Here is a 17,494-nt window from a genome sequence, read left to right as displayed (position 1 = left end):
AATCTAAAGCAGAATAGCACTGCTTTGGATTAGAACCAGAACAGAAAAACAAGCTTTCTCAGTGTTTTCTTTATTTACAAAGTAAACAGTCTGCGTGCTTTAAAATAATGCAAAAATCAGTTCAGCTACATATAAAGTAATTGATGACTTGAAAAAATAAGAAAGAATGAAATAAAGATGTGCTTTTGAAGATGATCTATTACGAACCGTAATTATTTCTCAACCAAAATGCACTAATGCATTTCCGTACAGAAGCAGTGCACATGCTCCATAGCTGCATTGACACAATGGGCAACAGACACAAAGGAGTCATTAGTCAATACTGTTAATGACACATGAAATCGCAAGTGACACAGGTATAAAGTAGACTCGGACCTGACAAGTTCTCACATCAAAATAACCATCTGTAGGGGTTTTATTTTTCAAAATATTACCACTAACAACCCGGACTAAATAAAATCAACTATCAGTATCTTCAAATCAAGCTGTCTTAAACTATGCCACTCCCATTCCCATCGGTGGAAACCATTTAACCAAAACCTTTAGAACTGACTGGAAACATACAGCTGAAAAATTGTAATCCTTCAAAATAAAAATTTCAGATATAATATCTAGCCTATCTTTTCCCCAAACATTACAAAAGGACTTGGCACTGCAAATGTCAGCATATGCTGTGACATGCTGTAAAAACTATTTCTGGGATGAAGATGCAATCTCAACAGTTAACTCCATCCCTTTCGCACCTGAATTAAAATCAGACCCGTTACACTGTTGACAAGCATTTTCAGATTTAGTATTAGCAAATGTACTGAAAAGCAGTAATGGATCATGTCTCCCAAACCATCTCTTCCATCCCCATGCATTTAAGAAAGCAACATAATTTACATTTCTATCAAGATAAATTTAGCTGTATGCATCTCTGTTATGATAAACGCCTTTTTCCTTATTTTTCTGTATTCGATAAAAAAAAAAAAAAAAAAAAGGTGCTACACGAGCTAAGGTCATTCTTTGCCCGAACACATAAAGAAAAAAATAAAAATAAAAAGGTCAAAATAAACTATAACTGTAAATACAAATGCACATCGAGACGTAAATCTCCGTGTCCGCGTTTCACTCGAAAAAGAGACTTTTCGACACAGGAGAGCGCGGTGCACCCGCTGGCGAGGCAGAGGCGGTATCTGTACCCACCGCAGAAGGCACGGCCGCCCGCTCCCCCGGCCAGCGACCGGCCAGCGACCGGGGGCCACCGGCCGCCCCTCACCTGGCCGGAGCCTCCGGCGGCCCCGCTGCGGGGAGGGCTGCCCTACCTTTGTATCGCTCCAAGACATCTTCGTAGGCTTGCAGGTACTCCTGCTCCTCGGCGTACAAGTAGGCGCCGGGGGAGAGGTACCCAGCCATGGCCGGGGGCTATCCCCGCCCGCCTCCCTGCGCGGCTCCGGGCGGCCAGGAGCCTCGGCGGCGGCGCACGACCCAACCCAACGGCTGGCGGCGGGGAGGGCGCTGCCAGCCCGGCCGAGGAAACGCCCCCGCCGGCCGCTCGGGTTTCGGTAGCCGCCCCTCGGAGCGCGGAGGGGGGCGGCCCCAGCCCGGCGGCTGCCGCCGCCTCCCCGCCACAGCCCCTCGGCTCCAGCCCCATCGCCCAGGCGCCGCCTGCGGGGCCGGCGAGCTCTGCCTCCGTGGCTCGGGCCCTGAGCCGCCTCCCGCCCGCCCCCCGTGTTTCTGCCGCGCTCTGCCCCCGGGACGAGGAGGGTGGCGGCCGCCGGGGCGGGGACGCGACGCCGCGGCACGGACGGGGCCGGCGGGGGCACCGCCGCCCTGCGCCGCTGGCGCTGAGGGGCCGCAGCACGGCGGACACCGCCGGGACCGGGGTGGGGGGTGGGGGGGGTGGGTGGCGGGCAGGGACCCCGCGGGCAGCCCCCAGCGCTGGCAACCGGCCGGTGCGGGACCCCCGCTACCCCGGCGGCGGGGCGGGACAGACGCGGCCGCGACCCCGCAGGTGCCACCGCCGCTCGCCCGCCCCCAGCCGCATCCCCACCGCGCCTGCGCCCCGCGGCCGCCGCCGCCTCCCGGCCCTGACCCCGGCGCCGGGCCCGCCCCGAGCGGTCCCTCCCGCCCGGCTCCAGCCCCCGGCCCGCTCACCCTGCCTGCGGGGGGCGGCGGCGAGCCCCGCGGGCGGCCGGGCCGGCTCCGCAACCCCCCCCAGCGGCTGCATTCTGCGGCTGGCGAGAGCCCGGCCCGGCGAGCAGCCTCTGCCACCGCGGCCGCCGCTGCCCCCAACAGCGCCGTTAGGATGCGTTACCCCGGGAAACGATGCCCCGGGAGGGGACCGGCGAGGCACGCACAAGAGGGTGGGGAGGACCGGCGGCGTCCCCGGGGAGCCCGAGGACCGCCGCACCTTCCTGGGATTCATCTACGGGCGGTTTCCAGCTTTCGCCAGGGCGAAGCAGACCTCCGCCCTGCTTCCCCCATCACTTGTCGCCGGGCCGCGGGCCAGCGCCCGCCCGCGCCTCCGGCACACCGGGCGGCTCCGTCCCGCTCCCCGGCCCCGCAGGGACACGGGCCTCGCCCCGCGCACCCCGCGACCGGCACCGGCCGCCTCCACCGGCGCTGCGGGCGGCCCGGCGCCGCCTCCGCCGCCGGGGCGCGGTGCTCCCCCGGCCTTCAGCCGGGCAACGCCGCCGCTGCTGCAGCCCGGCGCCGCTAACGCCTTTCCGCATCAAAGTTTAATGGGCGCACCTGCGCGCGTTTCGGCTCGCTTTCCCACACGCACCGCGTCGCCCGGCCGCAAACGGCGGCCAAAGAGCTTAGTCACCCCCCGGAGGGGCCGCGCTCGGCCAGCCGCGGCAGGGGGTCCCCTGCCCCCGCCCGCCGCCTCCCCGCCGGCCCCCGGCCGCGCCTTACCGGCGATGCGCAGCACGGCCCTCTCGGCGGGGTCCAGCACGGAGCCGCCCTGGATCTTCCGCTTGGACCGCTCGTGTTTGGGCAGGTTCCAGGGCAGCGTGTCCCCCGGCGCCGGCGACACCGTCCCCGACCGCTGGCTGAAGTCCTCCTCGTCGGAGAAATCGGCGGAGGACGACATGGAGCATCGGTAGGACGCGTTGCCGGAGCTCTGCACGGGGAGACAGACAGACAGACAGACAGACGGGGAGGGTGCGTGGGGAGCGGCTCGGGACGCGGGGCCTCCGGTAGGACCGGCCAGTACCCGCCCCGCGTGGCGCGGGGAAGCGTCTCACGGGAAAAGGAGGGGAGGGCGGGGAGGGGGGCGCCGCTCACCATTGCCGTGAATGGAGCGGGGAGAGGGGTGCGTGTGCGGAGCGCCGAGGGCGAGCCTCCAAAAAGCAGCCGGCCTTCAGCGGGAATGCATTGGCAGGGACGCCCGGGCAGCGCCCCGGCCTGCGGCTGGGCGACCAGCTCGCAAATGAGCCTCCCACCCCTCCGACAATAAACCCAGCAGCGACAACAACCGAAAAAAAAAAAACCTTCCGGGCTACAAATCGATAGCGTTTGGCTCCCCCGCCAGGGCGAGGAGGAGATCTGCCATCCCCGAGCTGCTGCTGAAATCGTTCCTGTAAATCCGTCGCCGCGTTACCGCCCCGCCGGCCCCCGCCTCCTGCCCCGCTCTCCCCGGCGCAGCCCGGCGGGGAGGGAAGGGGGGGGGAAGGAAGGGAAGGAAGGAAGGAAGGAAGGAGGAAACATGGTTTCTCAGAGCAGCCCCTTTGGGTCTCCGGGCACGACAGGCGGCTTTCGGTCACGCTTTGCCGAGACAGCTTCGGCAAACCAACGGCTGCTCTCGGCGTGTAGGCTGTACCCACGTTCAGACTTCCCAGCCACCCAAAAAAAAAGAGCGGTTCTAGAAACGTAAATAAGCACTGATGCAGTGCAGGGATGGGGCTGCTGCCATTTCTGGCTTCCCTGGTTAGGGTGAAGTGGGAAACGGAGATGTCTGAACGATAACATTTCAACGCCGTTTTGAGAATTTAGGACACAACGTTATACACAAGTTATCAGGACACGATGGGGGCAAGGTGCTATTTCTCTTCCTCTGCATTTTCTGATCGGAGAGACTCGTGGTTTCTCCAGGGCACCTGACTAGAAAATGATGGGTTTGATGTGTGATTTCATGTGGGAGCTACTGTGACAGTCTTTCAAAAGTGTAACCTGATGCTGGTCCAGGCATGGTTAATTTTTAGGGGTATGCTATTCTCAGCTTGGAGAGGTGTAGCATTATACTTTGTTATGCAGAGATAGCCCTCATTCAGCCCATCTAGATTCCAGATTTTCTGATACTAAAACAGCTATTATTTTACGCTTGTCTTGTAGCCCTTTTTTTTCTTTTTGAGGGTCTTAAAATGTACCTTTACTTACAGAAGAAATTTGTATTGTGACTGAGATCTGATAAAATTTATTGTTGCTGTCTGAACCTTTTTACGGTCAGTTCTCATCATTATTATTACATTGGGCGTATTTTACCCATTTTAAAACTCAAACCCTACATAATCCAGAGTAACAACACGATGCACTCTTTGCTATGCATAAAACTGCCAGTAATACACAGTTAAATAATGCGCTAAATAAGAGAGGATCTCTTATTAGTGGTTGCTCCTCCTGACTTCCTTCACTTCTGTCCCAATCCTCTTTTCTCCTTCTACAGTACTTCATGGTGAAGTTCAAAAGGAGAGGGAGGGAGGGAATGAATACATAAAACCAATTAACTGAGTTCTTATTTAATGTATTGTGGAGAGAGGAAGAGGTAAGCAAGTGCGGAAAAACAGAAACATGAGATGTCTGATCCCAGCTCTGATTGCCTTTGTAATTAGTTCTAGTGCCGGGAATATTTTGCTGCCAGCTTATATAATAAGCTAAAACTCTCTGTAGGATCTCATAATGCAGGATGGTCACATACAGGTGTCTTCCTGATGGGAGCTGGAAGTGCAGAGCTTGCTGCAGGGTACAGAGGGCACTCTGCTGTACCGGCTGGTCTAACAGGGCCCCTGATGTGCTTAGTCAGGGATTAGGCTGCTTCTGGCCTGTCCTTAGCTCCAGATCTTGCCATAAAAGAGAAAGTGTTCCCTTTAATCCCAGCTCTGAACATCCTCCTTCGGGCCTGTATCTTCTGTTGGCTGCTCAGCAACCCTCAGTATCCTTGGATCACACAGACCCATGGAGACAGATACTGCCTTTCAATTTCTTCATCTTCTTAATTTCTAGTTTATAATATGAGAATTGGAAAGAGCCCAGACATTTTGGGGTGCATTTGTGAGGATGCTATAGCGATACTTTGTTAGTATTTATGTAGCAGCTTGGAATATGCAAGGACAAAGTACCATAGCAGTTGTTACTGAAGCTTTGAAGAAAGGATCTCTCAACTCTCAGATTTATCTTTGAGAGTACGCTATAATTTTTATCCAGTTGGATTTCCTTTTCTCAGAAGAGGCCTTAATAGCCCATTTTTATTTTTATAATAACAACTCCTTCTATAGTTCCTCCTACTCTTAGCAACCAAAAGCGCTGTTGAGTGATCGTTCCATATACAGCACTGAATGTATTCTCCGTACTCTCAACTGAGATGTCAATTTTAGGGAAAAAGAGACTGTCCTTCTGGTCAGCTGTGCTACAATACTGAAAGATAAGCTATGTGAGAAGACCCCACTCCCATATTTTTGAGAAATCAAACTGAGCAGGCAATGGTAGAGCAATCTTTGGCATTTATGTGTATTACACCTAGCTATCCTCTTTTAAGTTGTCCTTTTACTTCACTTAATGCATGCATTAACAAAATAAATGAACAAAACCCACTTTAGCTTACTAACTCTTCAGGAATCATGATATCTCATTTTCAGAACAAGGCAGGAAGCTCGGAAAGGAATTTTTAATAATAGCAAAAGCTAGCAAACTCGCATCTAAGAAATGCCAACTTCTAACTTAATTACAGTCTACTGTTTTATTCAGCGTGGAGATACTTCAGAGTAACGTGTACACCGAGCTATTGAGCACATAAGTATTTTTAAGAATCTTGACTTTGCTATTCCAAAGACATTTATAATGAGCTGAACAACTGCTTTGCTTGAGTAAATTAATAGCTTTGATAAGAAGCCTGTAATTGTTCTCCTTTTGTGCAGCCACTGTTCACAACATGCTTACCACTCATCCCACTGGATTGGTTGTTTCTAGGGAACACGTTTTCCATGCCATAGCTGTAAGTCCCAACTAAGCATTCTCTGATTACAGCAACATATTAACCGGTTTAAAAAGTACAAAATAATGCAGAACATCTGTACTATCCTGAAAAGGGTTCCTGGCCAGTTAGGACAGCACATGAAAAAAATCGGTTATATTCTGTTAAAATCAAAATATGTAATGCACTTCTGTTATTTTTCTATGAAGCACATTGCTGTATGCAAGTGAAAAACATAACTGTTAATAATACACAACACTTTTGGGTTATGTGAGTGAAGTGTCTTCTAAATCCACTACAATATTGATCAGACACATCCTTACTTAGCCTACTCTGGGACTTAGCGAGGGTCAGGGCATGACCCTTCTTAGCTTGAAGGCCCATAAGGTCACAGCCCAGATGCAATAGCTGCTTATTCTGTGCCTCCAGTTATGCATTCCTGCTCCTCATTAGCCTAAAGACTTATCTGTAGCCTCTATTGTTGATGAGCAGGAACTGTTGTATTTGCATAGCGGTTACGCATATAACAGCTTGTGCATTGAAGCCTCTTGGTCATAAATAAGCAAATCTAAGTGGAGTTTTGTCTGCATTCAAAGTCCAGGATTAAAGTTAAGCATCGTTTCACCATCAGTACCACAGGGGGGTGCAAACTGCACACAGAGTCCTCACCGCTGTGTCTCGGGAGGTGAAGTGCTCAGGACAAGCATTTAGGAGAGCAAAATTCATTTCTGCCAGTGTCTACAGTTTTCTCTGTAATCAGGTGATTTGCAGCAGCCGCCTGAGAGTCAGGCTTGCTACTTTGCTGTAAAAGCGAGCTGGTTTCCAGTAATGGGGATGATTTCAAAGATTTAGTATACTTCTTGTAAGAGGGATTTGGCCAAGCACCAAGACGTGATTTCCTTTGAGGAGGGAAAGAAGGAGAGTTTGTCATAGGTGAGGCACTGCAGAAGATCAGGTGGAAACTAGGTGGAAGACGGTGTAGCTGGAAAATGGTATAAGGTAACGCACAACACCATATATCAGCAAAGCCACCCCTAGATAGGATGCGATACCCTCAAGAACGCTAGTGGGTTTTGCACTGTCATTCCTCAAGGCGGAAGCATTAGCAGAGGTTGGGTTTTAAACTCAGTCAAGCAATCCAGCTGGCAAAAGCTGCCGGGAGGCTGATACCGAATTATCGTCATGTTGCAAAAATTCCCCAGCTTTATGACACATCAGAGATTGTGCTGGCCAACTGAATTCTAATCAAATACCTTGTACTTTCATATCTTATCTTTGTGAAGACTTTGCACTGCAGTGAGTCCTTTCACACTGGTTTTTGGAAGCTCTTGGGAAGTACAGGTCAACATTCACTGAAATTTAATTTTCAGTTTAGTTATGAGTTATCTATATTTCAGTTATACTAAACTATCTCAGAATTCCTGGACTATATGTATGTTTGTTTTTTTCTTTCATCATGTTCATTGTGGGCAATGGATAAATATTAACAGAAATGAAGTGTTTCAATCATGGTTTTACTGAGTGTGTTTCAACAAAATTCCTCCTAATTTAGAATAATTTAGAATATCAGTTGAATGTAACATGCTATTTTTGTCCTTTAACATCCCAGATTGAATGATATTAAAGTGGATCAACTTTTAAAGTAAAATAACTTAATAAATTTAAGACAAAATCTAGGGCAACTGAATGTTCCCATTAGTAAATCGCTTTAACCTGATTAGGTGATAATGCAATGCAGAATACAAAACATCCAATGTATGTAATCAGGCTATGCAAGTCCCTTGGGACTGCATGTTATCAGAAATGATCAAAATTCAAAACAGACACAGAAATGAAAGTACAAACAAGGGCAATATAAAACCAACTATGCTAAGCTTAATAAAAAAAAAATCCAGCATTGGAGACACAGCCATATTAAATGAATATTTTTCTTTGGTTCTGTGCCAGTCATTTAAGAGGACATCCATACTTGAAAGTGCTTATGAGCATCGAGGGTCTGATTTTATGTTAAACTGCCTTTGCAAACAGTTAGGCTTTTCAAACATCAAGACAAATTATTGCTTTGTATAGACAATTTACATTCTTTCTTTCTAAAGGTAGGAGAAGATGGAAATAAGCATTCAGTGTTTATTCTATCATCACATGTATTTTGAGCCCGTGATTGTATTTATACAAGGAAATTTCAATGCTTTCGTAGGCTTTTGAAAGGAGATGGGATCTTTTCTGGATGCTAGTAGGTCAATCTCTACCATCCCCCCACTTTGAAAATAACCTTATTGAGGCAACTTTCATTAAATAATAGGTTATCTGAGGACATGAAATTCAAAATGGATGAAGGGCTAGATCCACGTATGTACTTGGACATTGCAATACAGATTTGTAACATCAAACTATGTTTACTGGATAACCATCTACTTACACATCTAAAACTGACGTGATGCAAAACTGGGGTTTTGGTAGGAACTAAGTAGTCAGAATAACCTGGTCACCCAGGATGATGCAGCATCTCATTCTTCTGGGACATAAGACACCCCCAAACCTTCTCCTGAAATTGGTCCTCAGTCATCCTTTCATAACAGCAGAGAGCACTAGTTTCTTTTGAACCATAAAAGAAGTGAAGCAGCTGTTTGCCTTTTCCTTATTGTCTTAAGAAGCTTGAAACCTAGCGTCAAACCCTCATCTCCCAGCAGCCAGCCTGGAGACTATTCTGCAACAACCTCCTGGTTGTGGAAGTGGTACAGGTTAAAAAAAAAAAAAAAAAAGAGTTCAAGATTTCTTGGTGTGGAATGAGGAAGAGGGAGCATGGCGTGCTGCGGCAGAGCATGAAAGGCGCTCTGCGGAGAGAAGGAGGTGCTGGGTTCTGATCCCTGCTCCGATGACTGCTTATACATTCTGCTTTAAGTAGTAATTGGGTAAAATACTGAAGTAGTCCCTGGATGAGACGTGCAATGGAGGCAACAGAAACCACAATGCAGCTTGTGTGCTAATTCTGCAGAGATACACCAAATTTCAAGTATTTATTGGTGTGAAGTGATACCATCTTCTAGTAGCTAAAAAAATAAATTAGTGAATATTATGCTACAACAATAGAGTTTTGCTTTCATTTACTTCATGTATCGGTGATCTCTTTCAGGAGCAGAAAGTTGAGAGATGCTCCACGTTTGTAACTCCTTGTTAACTGTGAGATGAGCTGAGGATTCAGATACTGTCAAGATAATCTCCACAGATCTCAGCAACTTCCACCAAGGAAGATAGCCATAATAAGAGACAAATAAGGCATTTAAAGTACGTTGCTGTACAAGGAAAACCTGCTTGTTGTTTTTCCTTTTTCAAATGAATACATTGAAAAGCAAGGCATACTTCATTCAGTGTAACCAAGACCTCTATATAAGTGGGGCCAAATAACATTCAGCTTAAAATGGCCGTGTTGTGGCAAAGCCATCAGTTCTCTTGAACAGCTGCTTAGTAAAACTGTGCTAATAAAAACGTGGATTCTTTTTGAATGTCACTTGAAAATTAATAATATCATCAACATGACAGCCCTGATAAGTTACATATTTAATCCATTCCTTTATTCCTCACCTATTTCCTCTATTTAGTTTTTCAATATGAATTGCAGGATTTAATCTTGAAATAGCTTACCTACGTTATAGAAGCCGACAGAAAGGTACTGAAGGTTTTGCAGATGGAAAGATAATATTTTGAGCTCCGAGTATCTGGGAAGCTACAGCATGGGGAATAAGTGTTTTCGTTGAGTTTTATGCTAAAACCATCAGCAAGATATAAATGCTAATTCCATTATTATTATCTTGTTTCAAAATGAATGCTTCATAGATATTAATACCTAAAATGTGAGGATTTCATGGTCTCAAAATCGTGAATTATTTCTGTAAAAGAAATGCATATACCTTAGATGACTGCTGTATACAACTGTTGCAAAAAAACCCATTGCCTAAAAGTAAATTTTGTATTAATTTTTAACTGCAGCTATCTTGCATCCATTCAGATCTCCCTAGTCTGCAGACACAAAAGAGAATAACGTGACAGAATAACTAAGATTTGAGGAAGGCACACACAGTTTTATCTGTTTACTGTGCCTACAAGGCCAACGATGTAACAGAGCAAGAGTCTGGAATAAGAAATCATCTAGCTTCAAATACCTTCCTCAGCCTTCTAAACTTCTCATTGTAGATGGTATTATATTTTATTTTTATATATGTTTTAATAGCAAACCAAATTACTCCTGCCATAAAAGGTTTATCAGAGTATGAAAACACTCTGGACAGCAAAGAGCAAAATAAAGTTCTAAGTAGCTTTTTGAATCTCTGATGGGCACAGATTGTTTTCAAGAAAAAAATAAAAGGAAGACTTAAAAGAATTTTTTAAAATTACACAACGAAAATCTTAAACAGTGGTATTGATATTCAGCTTTTAGTAACAACTGGTAACATTCCTGACTAATAAGTTTCCCTCCTTATAGAATTAAACATTCGTTTGTTCTTTCCAAACTGTTTCAATCCCATGTTGTAAAACAAAGTTTCAAGGTGTGATCCATCAATCAATCAATCAACATTTAACTATTTGAAAATACAGGTTCTTATAATTACACAACACTAGTAATACTGTTAATAATTAAGTTAATCAGATTGTTTTCTCTTATAAAATCCACTTTAAGTTGCCTTGCCTTATGTTTGGTTGAAAATATTCACTGCCCAAGGTTGAATTTTCTTGAAAATTTTCAGTCAAAGGCTGACTGAGAAGCCTGAGAGCAAGATGATGAAAATATCCAGTTATTTGTCAATGCTAAAAAATATCCCAGTGATCTTTTTTGAGAAGACTCCAGGCTTTGGGATGGATACTTCAAATATGAATATCCTTTAAGCTAGACATAGGCCTTTTGCCGTCTTTGTTAAAAATCTGTCTACAAGTGTCAGAGTGATGAGTCTTTGAGATACAAATATCTGCTCTCCCTGGTGTCAGGGAGTATAAAGTAAAGCTTTTAAAGTTTGGGCTTGATCTCACTGCTCTTGATGAGGAAGCTATTCCAGAACCTACTGCTTTCTTGATTACAAGTAATCTTCCCCTACTTGCCACCTGAAACTTATTCCTGGTCTTTTGTTTTTTGCAACAACAGCATGCATTTCCTTAAATACCTTTTTTGCTTCCCTGATGTGTTCATAGCCTGCATTGTACCTCCTCTCAGCCTTTTTTGGTTTTGCTGAGCAAGTCAACTTCTTTTAATCTTTCCTCATCTGCTAGTAGTCCTTCTTTGCAAAGTTAAATAGTTTGATTTAACTATTCCTAGGGCCCAGGTGACTACCGATGTGATTTTACCAGATTTTTTTGGGTTTTGTTTTTGTTTTTGTTTTTTTAACAAGGCCACGCTTGAATTTATCAACTAAAATCTCTTCAGATTGGCACCCACTGCACAAAGCCTCTCAAGACTCTCAGGGGTCTTAGAGCTGCCGGACCAATACCCCACTGTCACAGACTGACCAAGCAAATTCCACCCTCGCAGCTCTTACCTCCGCTCTCAGGACACTGACCATCCCTGCTGAGGAGCTGAGCTGGGTCCTTCCAGCTTGGAGATACGGAGGCAAAACTAATCTTTCCATCTGATCGTTACCTGCTGTGGTTGCGGGCTGATGGCAGTGTGGGCAAGAGGCATGGAGAGCAGGGGAGGGCAGGCACCAGAGCTGACAGGCAGGAGACCATTTCTTTTATGCTCTCCGTGACTCGCTCGGCTGTGCTTAGCCAGCAAGAGGAAGAAGCCGTACAGTCTGAATGTGGAGAGGACAAACACCGGAACCGGTGCACTGGAGGAAAGGGCTGGAGAAATACGCTGGGACTGACAGCCTGAGGGACAAACACTGAGACCGGCAGAGTCTGGGAGCTGCAACTGAAAAGCATTCAAGGGAGCAGCAGGCTCCGTGGATAAAGACTAGAGGAGAAATGGACCTGCAAGGTAACAGCTGGGACTAGTAACCATCACTGCTGGAGAGAGCGGATCGGGGGGGAACTAAGGATCTGACATGCTGGCATGAAACTGGTATTGCCTCAGCAAAAGGCTTTGAACAAGGTCCTCTGATGAACGAGGAAGGTGGGAACTGTGTGTGAGGAGAAGGTCTCCGAGAAGAGAGACAAGAGCCAAGGAAGGTGCGCATGGAGTATGCAACCAGAGGCCACAGGGAGACACAGAAATCAAAGAGACTGGTTGAACAAATGCCTCCAAGCAAGGAGATGGCTGACCAGGTGAGCCTGGGAAAGGCTGTGCAAGGGGTGTGACACAGAGGAGTGATGCAAAGACTGACAAAGTGAGAGGGGAAGGGCTGAGGTCAGCAGAAGAGCGAGGACTGGGCAGCGAGGAAGGATCCAGCGGTGGGGCAGAGGCAGGCCAGGAGCAGGCTGGAGGAGACAGGGTAGAAAGAGCCGTGCTTGGGAAGAATGAGCAGAAGAAAGCACATCCCCCTAAGGAGCCTGGTAGGAAATGGAAATTTCACCCCAACTCTGGCCATTAGCAAATATCTGCGAGTTCCTCTAGAAAAAAAAAATACCTCTTCCCCTGTGTTACTGATTCATATGGAGGAATACAAATATCATCAGTCTCTCCCTGAAATCCAATAGCAGAATTTTCTGTGTTGTAGTTCAAGTGTCAAAACCCGCTCATAAGCCACGCCACAGAGCTTTGGTTTTAAGTTTACTTTTTTAACAACAGTAGGAAATTAAACACAAAGTTCTTGTTAAAATACTTTTCTTAAGGTTGCAAAGTCAAGCACTAAAATGTTACCAAATCCCAGATTCAAGGTTCTCTGGGCACCCTTAGTTCAGCCTCTTTATTTGTACATCATGATGTACAAATGATGTACAAATGTACAAATAACGATGTGATTGTATACTATTACATCCCCAATGTCTTGCTCTTATTTAGTGCAAATGATGGGTGATATCCACTCCATAAACAGTTGTTATGTTTTGACAATATTTTTAATATTTTAAAATCTAATCTTATATTATGACAATATTTCGTTTTGTCATCCTCTGTTCAACGGGCAGCCCCAGAACTTAACTTGCTTCATGCTATTCAAATGCTGGTGTGAAGAAGAAATTATGATTTCATAGGCTGCTTTGTGGCGCAGTAGTATCTGACTACTTCACGAATACTAATGATCTTTCCCATTACAAAGGATGGAAACTGAAACCAGGAGGTCAATTTTGATACCTAGGTCAAATTGAGATGCCAGGGATCTGATTTTTAAGAGTTATTAGAATTAGATATCGGTAATACTCAGACCACAGCACACACAGAGTTCAGTGGTTATACTGGCAGTTTGAGAACTTTTATAAACCCAACTACATGCTTTGAGTCAGGCACTGAGAAAATGGAAAATAAAAGATGTTTTAAGCCAGTTGTTCAGCACGTTCACAGTGACCTTGTGCCCACCCTTCAATCTCCAAGGCAGCGCTCACTGCTTTTTAAAGAAATGAGATCCTCTCTCTTCCTGCAATCTCCTGTTTTATTCATTTACACACTTTACAACTTCTGCAGCAGAACTCCTACACATAAGAGTCATCCTAAGAGCACTTCCATCCTACAATGAATACAGAGTACAGCCTGTGAAAAACAGTATGCCATCATACAATTAAAGTCTGTATGACAATGCAGATGCATAATCAACTGAATTAAAGCTGCATGTGTAACCTTAATTCTAGCACTTCCTAACGTTTGAATACTTGCCGTTGCCAAACTATTCTTTTAACATAATACCCATGTGCAATGTTATATATAAATACGAATGGATAAGGGAGTCCCTTGCTATATAAAGATGTACTGTTTATGTGCCACAGTAGGATGTTACACAATACAACTCTGAAGAGTGACCCCTGTGGTAGCGAAGGAAAAGGAAACATCTGCATTTAGACTCTATAATTACTACGCATCTATGAGACAATTATTGTTCATTTTAAGTTGTGCAAACAACACCATCATAACTAAATCAGAGCTGTTTAATATTTTTTTCCAACCTGCCTTCAGCTACTGTACAGAATTTACTATTTATGATTAGTTACATGAAACATTTTTTCATACAGTTAAGACCGCTAGCACATTTTAGCAGCTTTGGTTTATATTACTACCTCTCAAGGAAGGATACTGGGATTTTAAAAAATAAAAATTCTGAACAGTTAAAAAATTAATTTCTCAGTGAGGCTGCACTGCATACATGTAGTATAATTTTATCGATGAACACAAAATCCCAGTTGATACAAATCATGGCAAAATGCGGGGGGGGAGTATTAGACATTTTTCAAGCCAGAGTTTTACAGCTCTATTTCTTTGATACAACAGTTGAAGAATATTTTATCTATCTCATTCACTTCTAATTTAGTAGTAAGTTATCTTCAGCTCCAAGGACCAATATGATGCAAAGTCAGGTTTATCATGAAGCTATTGCAATCTGAACAAAAATGTAATCCACAGTTTAGAAAGGGCAAACCACCATACTGGCAAATGATGTCAAAGGTGTTTATTTGCTAGTAAGCACTACTTTTACATCAAAAAGAGTGTAATTGGCTATGCCGCTTGCTTTTTTTTTTTTTTTTCCCCCAAGACTAGCTATGCTGCCTTCTTTTTTCTGAGCTTGTAAAAGAGAATAGAAGTCAAAGTCACATCCTACAACAAAGATTGCTGTCTTAGCTTCATGCTGATGGTGCACTCTGACCCTCTTTCAACACTTTAGATCAAACAGAGCCAGGCTGGTTTAAGCTCTCATCTCATTTTCAGTAAATAAGCATTTGCCCTGGGAATGAAAATTGATACAGACAAAATAAAAATTGCATGGAATCAGCTTAGCTATCAAGACAAAACCTGTTGTATTAGAGGGCTTTGCCTACAGGTGTAGGATGATTTGAAAATGCGTATAGAAAAACTACATAGATTTGATACTATTTGCAACCATACAAGCATAAATCTAAGCAAATACACTCAAGCATGATCATGCCACAGGGACAATTAATTCAAATGACCTTAACTCTCCAAATAAGAGCCAGCAGTGAAAAGTCAGTTAAAGTGCTCTAAATGTGGATTTGTACTGTTACTGCTATGTTTATGTATTTTTACATATATGTCATCAATAATTATTAGCACTACTGCAATTAACTTTCTTTTGCACTATGCTTAATAATAGCTGTAATAACTCATCCACAGAAAAAAAAAATCACTAGAAAGACAACTCAACAATAATTTTAAATCTCAGATCTAATTCTTAACATGTTACCATTGTGTTTTAACAAAAAGTAGTTTTAAAGTTGTAAAGACATCACCTCCCTGGCCTAGTGAAACTCATGGCAATACACCTTTAAGAAATCCCTTCAAAAATCTAAACTGCCTGGGAGCTGGGCAAAAGGAGTGGAAGAAATGGGCAATTGCTACGATGCAATAGATGAGCTGCAGGGTGGAGAGGGGGAAGCAGCCAAGAGGAAATGGGGAGCAGGCAGCAAGGGAGGAGGTCTCAGAAGCTAGCAGAACAGTGGGAAAATGAAGTCTTTGTACAAAACTGTTTATGAAGAATTTATCAGTGAGGAGTTATTTGCTATAAGAAAAGCAATAAAACACAACAGTCCAAGCAAGAGAGGTAAACAGTCTCTTGGTAGGCACGTGTATGTTTGGAAAGAGAAGAGGTACCTTTGAAGTCAACCTAATGGCCACTGAAGGCTTTCTCTTTATTTCAAAGATGACTGGATTTAGCATTTATAGTCATATTTGCAAAGACCCTACACACCTAAAACAGATTCCTTGAGGTATTTTAAAAAATGTTTAAGATGGCTAGATGCTTAAATCTTGTTAAAAACTTTATGAATCAATCACCTAATAAACTCTCAGGTGCTTCTCAAAATCTCCATCAATATCCTTTAGGTCTTAAAGCAAAAAATGCAGTCCTTGTTTCCCTTTTTATATTCATTCACATGTTCCCTGCATTTCTTCATTATGCTCAAATTATCCTGAGAGAGGACATGCGCGCATGCGTGTGTGTACACACACGTGCATGCAGAGCCTGGTAGCTCACAGCTTTGTCATATGTTTTGAGAACATTAATACAATGTTAATAAAAATGCTGAAGGTGAAAGATGGTATGATAATGTTTTGCCATATTTGCTTCTAAATGTGATTCACAAGAGACACAATCTAACACAAGCAGATGTCTCCGAAAGAAAGAAGCTATGAATGCAATCTATAGATTAAATAGCTAATATTTGGAATTAACCAAGTCTCGTGCAGGGTGATGAGTAATTTTTGTACGTCATCTGTATTAGGTCATTCAAATATCATGTAAAGTACATCATGGTATTGGAAAACTAGTAAATAACACCAGAGTAAGAATAAATGGAAATTAACAAGATGAAATGGCAATTATTTAACGAGACATACAAAAAAACTCCTAAAAAGCCCTGTAGAACAACTTCATCCATATGAAAAACTTCATCTCAAGTAAGCTAAGCATCAGCTAACACCCAAACTTCTTCTATAAATGATTTTGGTATCAGATGTTTAAAAAAGCTCCTAAGTGTTTTTCTTACAGAATTATAACACTGTTTTTCTCATAAGTTTTAATGCTTAAACACATAAAAGCAAAAACCAGGATAACTGAATAAGACCATGGATGGGACAGCTAATGGCATGCATGCATTAGAAAATGATAAACTTTGCTTTCAAGCTTGCATCGTCAGAGTCTTTACAGTGCAAGCTTCACTTCAGTCATGGGAATGGTCTCAGTGGAGCCAAATGAATCTGCTCACATCAGCAGATTTTTTTTACATGTGTCCTCCCAGACATCTGACCTTCCTCTCGGTTCCCTTGTAGTGACTTGTAGCAATGCTGCAACCACCCCTAAGAAGCTAAATTGCTTCAGCAAATGGCAGTCTTTAAATAATTAGAAACAGGTTCATGAGGAGACACTGAGGGATACCTATGAGCAGCAATTCTTCTGAGATCGTCCTGAATAATCATTGTCATCAGTTTATTTGTAAGTTACTTCAGAGAGACTTTTTTTTTTTTTTAACGCTATTCAGTAGATAATCACCTCAATATATGCTGTCACTACAGTGCTGGGACAAAATAGATGAGTGAGTTTCGATGTGTAAAGTACAAGGCTTTTGAGTAGAAACAGGGATTTCACATCTGAAAGAAACCAGGTTCACTTACGCCCCAATCTCTGTAGTCCCATCTGCCGCACATCTTACAGTGATCCCATTACAACAAATGCAAGTGCAAATTTTGGTGCTACATCTCATGATCTTAAATAATCCTTGGTGGCTGCATGAGTC

The 17,494-nt window shown here is 44.2% G+C and overlaps 1 protein-coding gene across 7 annotated transcripts in view; it reads right to left on the bottom strand.

Moving 5' to 3' along the window:
* DST (dystonin) overlaps window positions 1-17,494 on the bottom strand; it is a 302,794-nt gene that overhangs the window by 281,506 nt on the left and 3,794 nt on the right. For 3 of the 7 annotated variants that reach the window (XM_082306927.1, XM_082306930.1, XM_082306928.1), the window contains exons 1-2: window positions 3,274-3,316; window positions 2,902-3,109 (exon numbers count right to left, since the gene is read on the bottom strand). In XM_082306927.1, coding sequence (XP_082163053.1) covers window positions 2,902-3,109; window positions 3,274-3,276 — 211 coding nt within the window. In that variant the 5' untranslated portion in view covers window positions 3,277-3,316. Of the gene's footprint in view, window positions 1-1,307; window positions 1,445-2,901; window positions 3,110-3,273; window positions 3,317-17,494 lie in introns of those variants that run through there. The other 4 variants (XM_082306931.1, XM_082306933.1, XM_082306932.1 and 1 more) reach the window with 2 other exon arrangements.

Source organism: Platalea leucorodia (assembly GCF_965183815.1).
Source record: "Platalea leucorodia genome assembly, chromosome: 3".
Taxonomy (NCBI): Eukaryota; Metazoa; Chordata; class Aves; order Pelecaniformes; family Threskiornithidae; genus Platalea; species Platalea leucorodia.
Note: the sequence above shows the minus strand (reverse complement) of the source record. Positions and strands in the feature narration are given on the sequence as shown.